The sequence below is a fragment of the Muntiacus reevesi genome, chromosome 19 (genome assembly GCF_963930625.1).
Source record: "Muntiacus reevesi chromosome 19, mMunRee1.1, whole genome shotgun sequence".
Lineage (NCBI taxonomy): Eukaryota > Metazoa > Chordata > Mammalia > Artiodactyla > Cervidae > Muntiacus > Muntiacus reevesi.
The window spans coordinates 41,242,011-41,256,489 of NC_089267.1; the positions used below are offsets into that span (position 1 = coordinate 41,242,011).

At 38.0% G+C, this 14,479-nt stretch overlaps 1 protein-coding gene across 4 annotated transcripts in view; it reads left to right on the plus strand.

The window, feature by feature from the left end:
* The window catches only part of ATG5 (autophagy related 5), a 120,683-nt gene that overhangs the window by 38,340 nt on the left and 67,864 nt on the right, over nt 1–14,479 (plus strand). For all 4 annotated transcript variants that reach the window (XM_065911558.1, XM_065911559.1, XM_065911557.1 and 1 more), the window contains one exon: nt 1,853–2,015. In XM_065911558.1, coding sequence (XP_065767630.1) covers nt 1,853–2,015 — 163 coding nt within the window. The remainder of the gene's footprint in view (nt 1–1,852; nt 2,016–14,479) is intronic.

The following is a 14,479-nucleotide window of genomic DNA, read 5'->3' on the forward strand; positions in this document are numbered from 1 at the left end:
AAATTTTTTTTTAAATAGCAATAATTATCATAATGCTTGTTCATTTGACTGTAATAGAATTAATATGATGTGCACTCAATTCTTTGTCCTGGTCCAGAAGCCAGGGTAAATCCCTTCAGTCTAGCTGATAGAAAGCAAATATAGCTGACTGTAAAGTTGATTAAGGCATGGACACTCTCTCTGTTGCCCATATCTCTCTCATCTTTTAGTTTTGTCTGTCACTCATATTCTTTTGCGTTCTCATTGTTAGGAAATTTTATATTTTCTCCTCTTCTTTGCCTTTGTGTGCCTGTGTCTGAAAGCATCCATCTTAATTCTTCATGGGCTTCTAGTTCAGGAGCACCGTGAATCTGGAATCCCTTTGTACCTAAGAAGGACAATGTGGTGGTCTCAGCTGTTTCCTTCTGCTCTAGTGGGTAGTTATATAGTGGCTCATGTTTTACTCAGCAGAAGCTGTGGGCCTGAACTCTGTAAGAAGAGGGAGATGGACTGATTGTTTGTATTTTATAAATGTGATTTAGGAGATCGCTGTAGGTAATCAAGTGCCTTTTCTTTTGGTAGGAAGGCATCTGTGTTAAATTTCCTTGTCATTTAGGAGCTATCTGTGACTTGGGTAATTGAGTGTTATCTGTTACTACAATAGCATGAGTAGGCTGTAACTAAAGGCTGTTTTCTACCATTAATATTTGACTCAATTTTTATTAAAGGACTTATAGAACAATATCTTTTTTTGGTAAGATAATGTTTGAATATAATCACTAAATACATATTTAGGTCTTAGGGAGGAAGTGGTATTGCATAGTGGTTTAAAAACTGGGACTGTTGAGTCAGACTAATCCTAGCGCCACCACTTGCAAGCTGTGCAATTGTATTTACTCCCAGAGCTTTATTTATATATATTTTTAATCTGTAAAATAGCAGTAACAGTAATGTTTACCTCAAGAGTTATGAAAATTATATAATCCATATTAAAACTCTTAGTACAGTGTCACATACTAAGTGTTCTGTATTAGAGTTAGCTGTTACTAATATCTTTCTTTTTTTGGTGAAAAGTGCATTAATCATCTCGTTTACATAAATGCTTATTTGTCCAGTGATTGTTGCCTCAACTGCCTAAAAGATTCAGTGAAGGTAAAGAATGTAAGTTTAGCTATTTGACCTTACATTTTTAACAGCTTTGTTAAGCTCTGATTGACGTAAAGCAAATTACACATTAGAAGCGCACACTTTGACAAGTTTATGCCGCAGTTTATATATTTGTTTACCTGTTGACATTTAGGTTGCTTCCTGTGTTCCTACTGCTACAGACAAAGTCGCTGTGAACATTCATGTACAGTTCTTTGTGTGGACACACGCTTTTGTTGCTCTTAAGTAAATACTAGTTGTAGAATATCAGATGATAAACGTACGTTTGCTTTTTTAAAGAAGCTGCCAGACTGTTTTCCAAAGTGGTTGTAGCATTTTACTTTTCCATCCTCGTTCTTGCCAGTACTTGGTAAGGTCAGTCAAAAAGTTATTGGGTTGGCCAAAAAGTTGGTTCAGGGCAGGGAAACTGAACCAACTCTTTGGCCATCCCAATATTTTTAGGATTGCTCTTTCATATCTTTTTTTCAAGTTGTATAAATTCATACCATATCACACAACGGGATTAGAAAAAGTCAGAATATGCCAGATAGCTAAAGATTTTTAAGTTAACTTTTAAAATATTTGGAGTTATGTCAAAATCTCCATTGTGAAGGTATGAAGTGGTTTGCTTAAAATATTGAAAAATTATGGGAGATAACAGTTCTTTGAGGTGCTAATTTTGTAATGTGCATACCTGTTTAATATGTGTATTTTTTTCTTTTGGTAGAGTTTTCCAGAAAAGGACCTTCTACACTGTCCATCTAAGGATGTGATTGAAGCTCATTTTATGTCTTGTGTGAAAGAAGCTGATGCTTTAAAGCACAAAAGTCAAGTAATCAATGAAATGCAGAAAAAAGATCACAAGCAACTCTGGATGGGTTTACAAAATGGTAAATATAGCAGTGTTTAATTTCATAATACCACTTTTTGAAGTATGAAGTAACTGTATCCTATGAGTAGTTGGTACATCGAAGGGTTGGTGGTACAAGTTTAAATCGCAGCCTCTGTGCACAGAATTTCACAAAGAAGCTTCCTTTGGTAATCCGTCACTTACCTTGTACTGTTCTAGCGTCCTCTCCTCCTGAATTTCCTAGCGTTAGACAGATCGCTTTGCCCATGACATCAGACAGGATAAACTTCCTGTCTTTCGCTTCTGGACAAAGTGCCCTTACTGAGAGTCATGGTTTTCTGGAGCTGCAACTGAATACCCTCTGCATGTACCGGAATACCTCCACTGTAGGGGCCCAGACTCTAGTCTCTGCTTTATCAGAACAGTAAGCCTTGCTTTGTGCTCAGATCCTCCCTCTCCTGGCTGGGGTTTAGAAAATACACGCAAGGGAAAAGCTGGGGGCACTCTGCACCCTACTGCTGTGTTCTCTGTCTCTTAGAGATCAGAGTTCCTTAACCTTGCCTACGTTGATTGCCCTCCAGTGTCTTCACACAGTTCTGTGTCCAGGCAGTTCTCACTTCGCATGGGTCAAATCTGCATGAGTTTCAGTTAACGTGCTTTAGTTAAATAACGCAAGTTCTTCAGTAATTATGTGACGGCAGATACACATCATAAACCAGTGACCAGTCATGTCACTGCTTTCAGCGTCTCGTCAGTGCATTGTCCTTACGCAGCTGTTATGTTGTTCAGTCACAGACAGCAAAGCGGCGTTGCCTCCTTGTATCCATTGATAAACCCATGTAACATTTGTAAAACTGGATTATTGAAAGGGGGAATTAGCCAAGAAAGATGAAAAAAGTGTAGCAAAGGAACAAAAAGTGATAGTGCTGAAAGTGAAATTTGAATAAAATGCAGTGGAATTATAGAAGATGTAACGGTGAGACTAGATTGAGGGACTTCAGAAATGCAGCCATAGGAACTTGGTAAAGGCAAACTCTTCCACACACGTGAGTGAACTGGTTGTGATGGAAAGGATGAAGTTATCCCAGAGGGAATGACGCTGGCAAAAATATCTCATTAAAGGAACGGGGATATTTCTGACCTTGAAAGTGCAAGTAACATATTTGAAGTTGATCCTGACTTAGAAAGGAGTATGACAGTTTGCCAAGGTTCAGGAAAAATGCTTGCTTGTAAGTTATATGTCAAGAAAGCAAGCACTGTTTAAATTGTGCTTAAGAGTTTTACAGATAAAGTCCTTTGATTCTCCATGTTCCTAATGTTTTAACTGGTGCACTATAAATAACACAGCATACTAAAAAAATATTAGTTTTATTTACTTTTTTCATTTCCTGTGCCTTTGTAACCATCAGAGTTTTTAATGTTTTGACAGTTTTCTAAAAGGTCATAGACAGTCGTAAATTTTCTCATTAACTATTAGGACCACTTTGTGTGGTTTCATCTTGCATGATCACTTTTCCAGTTCTGTACTACTGTGCAAAGCAAGGACTGTCTATATTTTTCCCATCTTTGATAGTTATTTTTGGAAAAGGAGTTGGTACAATAAGAAAGCTGCTCTTTCATGGCAACAACTAGAATAAGAGAAAGCCCTCTTACTCCCCTAAAACAAAAATAATTTAAAAAATATGATACAGTTTTATCTTTTGTACTGCATAGTTACCATGTCAAAGAGATGTCTGTAGTTATTTAGTATTTATTAAACTTTCATTATGAAAAATACAGGGCATTGTCTTTGACTTCTGTAGTACAAAAAGTATATATTTTATGATGTGTCCTATAACTCATTTATTTCAAGTTTCTTATATTTGATCCAAGTTACATGGAGTTGCTCCTTAGTTTTGTATTTGTGCCTCTCATATGTATCAGTTAGGTTGTAAGCTTTGCAAAAGGAAGGCACCAGGCCTTTCACCTCATTTGTATTACTTAGTACACATAATATTATTAAGTGATCAAAAGAGTTTACAACCCCTTAAGAAGGAGTACTTTTTCTTTTTCCTGACTGGCCATTTGCAGATGAAGTGGCATTTCAAGAGGCTTGTGAGTATACTTAAATGGAATAAGACAGAAATATTCTAAAGAGAGAAGGGATCTGAGAGTAATTTGGCTTCGGAATTTAAGTAAATAATTTAGATAGACTTTTAAATAGATGTTCATGAAATCTATCATGAGGATGATGAGTCAGCTATAGAGAGCCAGGGGATTCTGCAGAGATTTCTAAAAATGATTGAACTGTTTCATTTGGGGCACTGCAGAATTGGGTACAGAAGGTGATGGGTAAGAGTTGTGAAAACAACAAAGGTGTGGTTTTGAGTCTCAGTTCTTCTGACAGCTCCTTAGGGCAAGTCACTCAATCCCTTTAGCTTCAGTTTCTTTTATCTGTAAAACAAAAAAATATCTGCTTTGTTTTCTTATGTGTCTTTAGAAGATTTTATGAAACATTCATAGTTTATGTGAAAGAGTTTGAAAGGAAGTAAAGCTGTCTTGATGAAATACTGAGAAGTCACTTTGGAAACTCTAGAATAGGGGTTGGCAAACTGTGGTCATGAGCCACCTACCTGTTTTTGTAAATAAAGCTTTATTAGACCCCTGCCACCCCAGTTCATTTAAGTATTGTTTATAGCTACTTTCATGCTACAGCTGCTGAGTTAATAGTTTGCAAGAGACCGTGTGGCCCACAACGTACAATATTTACTCTCTAACCCTTTTAGACAACATTTGTGAGCCTACAGGTTATTAAACCAATAGCTTTTATTTATCATTGACCTAAAGCATGACTTCCCGGTTGGACTGGTGGTAAAGGACTCCCCTGCCAGTGCAGAAGACATTAGAGATGTGGGTTTGGTCCCTGGGTCAGGAAGATCCGCTGGAGGAGGGCATGGCAGCCCCTCCAGTATTCCAGTACTCTTGCCTGGAGAGCCCCATGGACAGAGGAGCCTGGCGTGCTACAGTCCACAGGGTCACGAAGAGTTGGACACGACTGAAGTGACTTAGCACGCACGCATGCAAAGCATGACTCATCATGTCACACTTTCAGAACTGGGTATAAACGTATCCGATTTAGTCTGATAACTGCCTTCATTGCAATTTTTTGGCGTGAAATTCCTTTTTTCCTGTTTTTGTCTTAGCTTATATAGTCTTTCTTGGTTGTGTGACTGTTTCAAAGTTATTTTTATTCATTTCACTTTTATTGAAGTACTTTTCAAATTGAGTTTCATAAACTCCAACTTAAAATGGTATATGGTTAAATTATACTTTATTCCTTTTTTAGCTATAAATTATTTTTGTATCTATTATGTTTGGTTTTATTGGTACTGGTAATGGTTGAGTTTACACACTCCAAATCCTACATGTTGGAGTCCTGTGGAAACTCAATTTTTTAAAGTTGAAATATACATTTAGGAAATCTTCAGCTGGGTAAAGGTTGTTTATAGAAAATATGCTTTGGGGTAAAATGTTGACGGTTGCCTGCATTAAGGTAAATTGGTGAAAGGTGGGTATAGTAGTTCATTCTGTTCCTTCTGCCTGGAATAACCTTTCTTCCTTTTAGTCTGTTTAATTTTTTATTTAATGTTTTAATGCTCCTCTCTGTTATCACCCTCTCCATGAAATCTTGCCTCTTTCATTATTTTTTTAGCCAAACAAAGTATCTTTTGCACATCTATCATGTACCTGACACTGTGCTAGGAGCTAGTGATCACCTAGCAGTGATAGGACAAACTAGGATCCTGTTTTCATGAAAATTACAGCCAGGTGGAGGCAGAACCAGTTATATTTTCATACTGTCACGGCTCCTTGTTCACTCATCTGCATTTTTGCTCGCATGTTTCACACTCTGGTATAGATATGGTTTATGTTTTCTGCTAGAATATAACTTTCTCTTGGTTAGAGTATATCATGCATTTTCTGTATCCCCAATACCAAGTATACCTTTAGGCACAGAATGGACAAAATAAATATTGACTGACTGACTCCTTTATTTTAATCCTATCTAGTACAGCAAGGAAATATTAACAGCTTTTCATAAATAGATTAATATTAGTGTAAAAAAGAGGAAGTGCCTTTAACAATTTTAATATGGAAGTGGATTTTTATATTTAAGAATTTTTCCATCCAAAAGGAAATCTTATAAATTTGTTAGGGCAAAGATGTTTCACCTGTTCATTAGTGTAATTGTAAATTGGCAGAACTGAGACAAAGCAGATGGTAAATTTATTTCATTCAGAACTGCACCTGTAGAACATAGCAACTAAACAATTTAAACAATGTTTGAATACTTTCAAATGCTAATTTTAATTTTTCAGGTCTCTGTGAAAGAGAAATAAGAAAAGCTTTTGAAACCAAGAAAACTCATTTAAGACATACTGTGCCTTTCAGTGTTTTTTACAGGTTTTCATTTTAGTTACAAGAGTATCTAACCTCTCCTTGAAACAAAGGTAATGACCACAAAAAAAGAAAAGAAAGTAGCATTTTTATTATTTATGAGGCGTTTGTCACTATGTTTGCAGGCTATTTTCTATTAAGTGTCAGGAGGTTCTTCTTATAAGCTAGAGATTTGAGGAAATCTCTAAAAAATATTTTAGCATAATATATGACAGTTTTTAGCTTTGATTTTTCTGGGTATACTAAAAAAGAAAAGATGACACCAAATAAGTTCCATAGACCTTCAAATAAATGCAAGTTTTGCCTGCTAATTATTGAAAATGTACATTGTTTGTAAACTATGGTTAATCCTTTAAGCTAAGTTATGTTTTAGAGGAATTATTTAGTAATGTACCATTTTAACTTAAAACTGATTTTTAAGAGAAAATAGTGATTAACCAAAGGTGAATTTTATGATAAGTTGTAGCATTTTGAAAATACTTTTGCTTGTTAGGTGATGATTCTAGCAGGCTTATATGATAGAGACAGTTGGGTTGTGTTTGCATTGCTTGGTTTTTGGCAGCTGGGCTGAGATGAAGTATTGGACTGAGAATTTGTTGGTCCACGAAGGAATGTTGGGCCTGGTCTTTATTTGCTTATCTACTACTAGCTATGTGCCATAGCAGATCACTCTTCTCTCTGAACTGGAGCTTCCTTATAAATGTCAAGGTGGTGATACCACACGAGACTCAAACTCATGACTGTCCAGTGGTAATCACTTACACTTGAATTCTGATGGTTAGATATTTCCAGAGGATTTCCTGGAAGAGTAATTATTGTTTATCATTTCTCTCTCCCTCTTTCTCTCTTTACCTCTCCTTTCCTCCTTGGCCCTTTCCAGCAGGACTTAGGTAAAAGGTAGTAGATAATTTTCTAGAAATAAATGGGGTATCATAGAAAGACTACTAAGGCAGAAAGACAAGAGATTTTTGGACTTAAATCTCTATCTTGAAGCTTCCTTTCTGTGCTGTTATCTCAGTGTCGGTGCTGTTCCAATGTGTAAGTGGTGTGGAAGGAGATTCCTAAGTTGAACTGTCAATAGGAAGCATAAGTACTCTTCTTGAACCTTTTGTCTTATAATGAAAGGACTGTTTGGTAAGCTTCCTTTCTTTAGAAAAACTCAGATTTTTTTTTTTTTTTAATCAGTCATGAGAACACTGGGATCATTTTGTATAAATAAGAGCAGAGAAAATAGCGTGATGAGTGTCCACATATCCATCACCCAGACTCAGCAGTTATTAGTGTATGGTCAGTCTTATTTCATCTGTTCTCACCCCTCCTCCACTTTTGAGTTTATAGAAATTGGATTAGTGCCGCTAAGACTGCTCACAGATCTATATTCTTCACAGACTTTATACTCTGATATTTAATCAAGTCATGGAAACAGCTTTTTGTACAGGAGAGTTATGTCCAGATGCTGGTTAGTATGGATTAGCCCATTGCAAGAATCCACCATGTGCCAGGCACTGTGCTGGGCATCGGGGCCACTGGGCTAAGTACAACAGCCTTGATTCCTCCCCTCAAGAGTTTGCAGCCTGGTGGGGGAAGCAGACATTAAACAGACAGCCTGTAAATAATTATTACATTAATGGTTTGGGCTGCAGAGGAAAGGATAGGGAGCAGGGTGGTTGTGATGAAAGTGTTCCTGGCACCGGGAGTGACATGGGTTAGGCTGAGGAGCCTAAATAAATTAATACATTCTGGAAGCACTTAAGAAGGCTGTTCTGACCAGAGCATGGTGATCAAGATAAGTCAGTTTTTTGATACCCAGTCCCTGTAATACCACCATAAAAAGAAGCATAAGTCACTTTGATGCTACTCATATTTTAAAATTTATGCTGGTTTCTGCTAATTACTATTTTCTGAATGCTCAAAAACATTATAAAACTTTGCTAAAGATTGATGTCAGGCTTACCAGTTGATAAAATCCATTCATGTTTTTAGGTTGAAACATTTGTCTGTCTGCTGACCTCAGGCACCTCTCTCACTTTCCATTGTTTCATAAGATTATTGGCATTGGTTTTGTAATCCTATCTGTAAGTTCTTTTCGTGTCCACTGAAGTAATTTTCCTTTATCTGAAGGCTTGCATTAATTTTTAAAGCAGAGTACCTGCTGTTAGGTGTGAGTTTTTTGAAGCATCATTTTAATTTTAACTATGTTTTCACACATTTCTTCTTTGAAAATCACTCTGTTGTTGAAGAAAATGGAAACTAAAGAGAAGCTGGATAGTTGAGCTCTCTGTCATCTCTTAATATGATACTGTCTTTCCCAATAATGTTCTTGCATTCCTTTGCCATGCATGGTTTACGAAGCTTGTTTTGTTTTTCCTCTTTTTTTTTTTTTGAATAAGCCTCATCTCGTCCTTGTTGCTACACTCTTCTTTTTTCAATGGGCCTTAGGTGTCACGGACATTATTCTCATACAGAATCTCGTCTGTTGTTGGTATTTAGCCTCCACTTCATTTATTTTATTTTTGGCTTTGCTGGCTCTTGACGCCGTGTGCGCTTTTCTCTAGTTTTGGTGATGGTGGGGGGGGGGGGGCGCTGCTCTTTGGTTGCGATGCTCAGGCTTATTGTGGTGGCTTCTCTTGTTGTGGAGCACGGGCGGGCGGATGCGTGGGCTTCAGTAGTTGCAGCACCTGGGATCAGTAGTTGTGGCTCCTGGACTCTAGAGCGCAGGCTCAGCAGTTGTGCAGGGGCTTAGCTGTTCCACAACAGGGATCTTCCCGGATTAGGAACCAAACTCGTGTCTCCTGCCTCGGCAGACGGATTCTTCACCACTGAGGCACCAGGGAAGCACCCTCCCACTCTTTTTACATAGCCCTTTTATTAGGATTCTGCAGAGAAACAGAATGAACACACACACGGAGGTTTATTATGAGGAATTGACTTATGTGATTTTGGAGGCTTAGAAGCCCCACAGTCTGCCTTCTGCAAGCTGAATACTCAAAAAAGTCAGTGGTGTAATTCAGTCCAAGTCCGAAGCCTGAGAATCAAGGATCCTTCTGCTATAAATCCTAGTCTAATGGTAGGAAAATATGAGATGTCTCAGTTCAAAATATGGGGCAGAAAGGGGGGGGGGGGCAGATTCCTGTTTCCTCTGCCTTACCTTTTGTTCTGTTCACGTTCTCAACTGATGGGATGATGTCCACATTGCTGTGGGCCATCTACTGAAATGCCACATACTCACATATGCTGATCTCAGCACAAAACACCCTCACAGGCACACTCAGAAATGTCTAGTCTGGGCATCCATGGCTGGTCAAATTGACACATAAAAAAATACCATCACATGCTATAACTTGGTTCATCTTTTATGGGTGCCATTTTAATATTAATTCATTGAATCTATACTAAAGATAAAGTAGTGAACAAAATAGACTGAATTTCCTGCCCTTGTGGGGGAGGTAGACAATAAGTATATATAAAAGTAAAATGCATTATACACCTTTTGATGATGAGAGCTATGGGAGAAAAAGCATGCAAATAGAGAACTGTTCTGTGTTGGGAGAGGGCATTGCTCTTTTTAATCAGGTGGTCACAGAAGATATCACTGGTTGGATGACATTAAATGAAGATCTGAAGCAGGACCATGCTTTTGTCTGGAGTGAATAATACCTTCCTAGGCAGAAGGAGGAGAAGGCAATGGCAGCCCACTCCAGTACTCTTGCCTGGAAAATCCCATGGACAGAGGAGCCTGGTAGCCTGCAGTCCATGGGGTTGCGAAGAGTCGGACACGACTGAGCAACTTCACTTTCACTTTTCACTTTCATGCATTGGAGAAGGAAATGGTAACCCACTCCAGCGTTTTGCCTGGAGAATCCCAGGGACGGGGAGCCTGGCGGGCTGCCGTCTATGGGGTCGCACAGAGTCAGACACGACTGAAGCGACTTAGCAGCAGCAGCAGCAGGCAGAAGGAACAGCAGGGCCCTCAGGTGGGGAAAAGTGCTAGGTACTGTTGAAGAACAATCCTATTTGTAGCTTTCACCAAAAGTGAGAGGTAACTTAAGTGTTTCCCCCCAGGATACCCTTCTCCTCTAGTGTGCTTGTCAGATTTCTCCTCTTACTTGTGAGACAAATCTATCATGTAGTCTCATCATTAAAATTCTATGTAGGAAAAATATCACTTTTCTATTATCTAGTTCTTTCCATGAGTCTTGTGTGACAGAAGGCATCCTTTTTGCAGTCGTCTTATACTGTTTTGAAAGCAATAAACAAAGTGCTGAGAATAGAGATAATTAGGAATTGGGCCTGTTTTTATTAAGATAGTTATAGAAGACCTGTTTGAGGAGATGATGGTTAAGCTCAAGTCTTAAAGATGAGAGGGAACTAGTCAAATTGGGGAATGGCATATTGAATTTGGTACATCTTAAGGAATAGAAAGAAGACCACTGTGTCTTGGCTAGTGACATGAAATGAGGTTAGAGAGATGGGAAAAAGCTAGATGATATAGGGCCTTTTAAGCCAGGGAAAAGAATTTCTGTACTAAGTGCAGTGGGAAGCCATAGGAGGATTTTTAAGCAGGAGAGTGATGAGATACAGAATATGATGAACAGCATTCTAGCTACTAAATGGTGAGTGAAATAAGAGGGAGCCAGGAGTGGAAGGGGAGAGTCTGTAGTAGTAGGTCCAGGTAAAAGGCGATGGTGGTCTTTAGGGTCATGATGATCGAGATGGAGAAGTGTCAATAAATCTGGGGTTTATTTTGGAGCAAGGCTTGACAGAATCTGTTGTTAGACTGGATAGTAAGGTTGTTACCAAACCAACCTTGGGTCTGCTCCTCTGCACTCAGTATAAGCCAGTCTGCAGACAGCCAGGTCGTGGTGCAGGAAAGTACAGCATTTACTGCAGGGCAGCAGAGCAAGGAGAATGAGCAGCTCATGCTCAGAGACCCAGATTCCCTGTGACTTTCACGGGGGAGGTTTTTAAGGCAGTGTGAGGGAGGGAGCTGCAAGGAGTGCGATTAGCCTGTGCACAGTTCTTGAATTGGTTGGCATCGAGGTGAAGCTGCAAGCACTGTCAGCCTTCTGTTTCTAACCAGTCCAGGATCTATATTCTTGCAGTCAGCAGTTTTAATCTGGTGGGGTTTCTTCCTATAAAAACAACATAGGAGTGTTTCCATCTTTCAGGGAACTCTGAGTTGGGTGATTCTCCTATGTGGTGGATTTATGGTCTAAACAGTTTCCCAGACCAACAGCTATTATTCTGTTTCCACATCTTCACATTTCCTAATCATTAACTCTTGAGTTAGGCTTTAGAGACTGAAGAGGCCTGGAAGACTAAAACCAAAGCCTTTTACTTCAAAGGATGGGGACACAGGGGCTTGTCTATGGTTTCAGGGTTAGGTTGAAAGAAAGGAATCATTCCTGAGTTCCGACCTGGGCAGCTGGATGGGTAGTGGTACTTTATACCATGATATGAAATAACTGGTTAAAGAATAGGTTTGGGATGAGGAGCAAAGCCAAATTGAGAAGGTCAGCTTTGAAGACAAAACGTTTGAAATGTCTCTGAGACATTCATGTCAAGATGCGTTGAGTTAAATGTTGATAGAATTGTTGATAGTATTGTGAGTGTGTGTCAGTAGATGAAGAAGGCTTACTATTGTTAGATTTGGATCAAATGCAGCAGCTTCTAATTTCATTCTTATTTACTTTCACCATTTGATAATAATAAAGAGTACCCTCTTTATTATTTCATTGTGAAGGATAGGGCAGTTAATGTCCCAGTGATACAAGGCATTGAGTACAGAGCAGTCCCGTGTGTGACAATTCTTTCTAGCCACTAACTGTGTTTTGCTTTTTTTTCTGCATATGGCTGAGTTAGTCATTTCCATTATTGTTTTGTCTGCAATACAGTAAGGTTAATAATAAGTTCAGTCTGAAACTGTGTGTGTGGCTTCAAGAATTTGCTTAGAGAAAATTTATAACCTGCTTGAGCATTCAATTAAGTTTTACTGTGGAACAAACAAGCATTTTACTATATTACGTGTTTTACATCAATCTTTTGGTATTCCGCTTTCTGCAATTAGAAATAATGATGGAAATCTAAAAAGTTTATGCATTTGTGTTTTAATATAAAACCGTAAAGATGCTTTACTTGGCTTTCAGAGAAAGGTTGCTCTTGGGAGTTACATGATTTGAATGAATAAATAAATTTGGTAATAATTTGGATCATAGCCTGTTATAGTTCTTTGAGTATACTTGGCAGTAAAGATAATCAATAATAAAACTTGGTGAAAACGTTTAGACAGTTATTTCATCATACACTACAAATTATACTAGCATAAGTGTATTGATAGCAGTGAATACTCATTAATAACGGAATGGTCATGTATTGTAATCAGTGGTAGAGAGAATACATTTTTGTATATGAGATGCAGTCAATAAATGTACAAATCTATAAGATTAGATTTATACTTGGTGGGCAACAATCCATGGGGTCACAAAAGAATCGGACACAACTGAGCACACACACACAAACTCTGACCAGTACTTGAAAATATTTTTAGTGAACTCTTTAGTGTTGCAGGAATACAAAGGTTTAGTTTGCAATGTTATTTTAAATAAAATTTCAAATCATCTCCTTATCATATCTTTTATTTATCTCTGGTCCAGTTAAAAAACTTTAAAAATAATGTATGCTTTCTAATCTACTGTTATTTTTTTGTAAGCCAAGTTTGGCAAGGTTCGCAAAGTTTTTTTCTTATGAATGTTGGTACACTATATAAGAAAATGCAGAGAAACATATGTTGGATCAATGATTTTCACTCTTGGAGTCATGACCTGTAATTATTATTTGAATTTACAGCATGATTCCTCTTCTTAAAAAAAAAAAAAAATATATATATATATATATATATATATACACACACACACACCCCATATGTACACACGGACACATATATGTGTATAAAGTTTAACTTATTTTGTTTTTATCTTTTTATTTTAACTTTCAGTTTCTTAGATTTAGGTGTAATTGGTGTGAAATGTTAGTTTCAGGTTTTCTTTTTTTTTTTTTTTTTCTTTTTTATTTATTTATTTTTTTTTTTTTATTTTTTTTTTTTAAATATTATTTTATTAGTTGGAGGCCAATCACTTTACAACATTTCAGTGGGTTTTGTCATACATTGACATGAATCAGCCATAGAGTTACACGTATTCCCCATCCCGATCCCCCCTCCCACCTCCCTCCCCACCCGACTCCTCAGGGTCCTCCCAGTGCACCAGGCCCGAGCACCTGACTCATGTATCCCACCTGGGCTGGTGGTCCGTTTCACCATAGATAGTATACATGCTGTTCTTTCAAAACATCCCACCCTCACGTTCTCCCCCAGAGTTCAAAAGTCTGTTCTGTACTTCTGTGTCTCTTTTTCTGTTTTGCATATAGGGTTATCGCCACCATCTATCTAAATTCCGTATATATGTGTTAGTATACTGTAATGTTCTTTATCTTTCTGGCTTACTTCACTCTGTAATATTTGTATACATAGCAAAGTGAGCACCGCCACAGTAAGTCTAGTTAACATCTGTCATTTTACAGTTATAAAATTTTTTTCTTGTGATGAGAGTGTTCAAGATCCACTCTGTTAGCAACTTTCAAATATGCAATACAGTATTATGAACCATAGTCACCATTCTGTATGTTACCAGTTGTAAAAGAACTAAAAATATTTACAATACTGGTTGAGTCAGCTTCCATTCCCACCAACAGCACACATGGGTTCCCTTTTTCCTGGTGGCTCAGCTGTTAATGAGTCTGCCTGCCAATGCAGAAAACCCAGGTTCAATCCCTGGGTTGGGAAGATCCCCTGGAGAAGGGAATGGCAACTCACTCCAGTATTCTTTTCTTTTTAAATTTACTTATCTTTTAATTGAAGGATAATTGCTTTACAGAATTTGTTGTTTTCTGTCAAACACTCCAGTATTCTTGCCTGGAGAATCCCATGGACAGAAGAGCCTGGTGGGCTACAATCCATGGGGTCACAAAGAGTTGGACACGACTGAGAGACTTAATACTTTGCCAGCATTT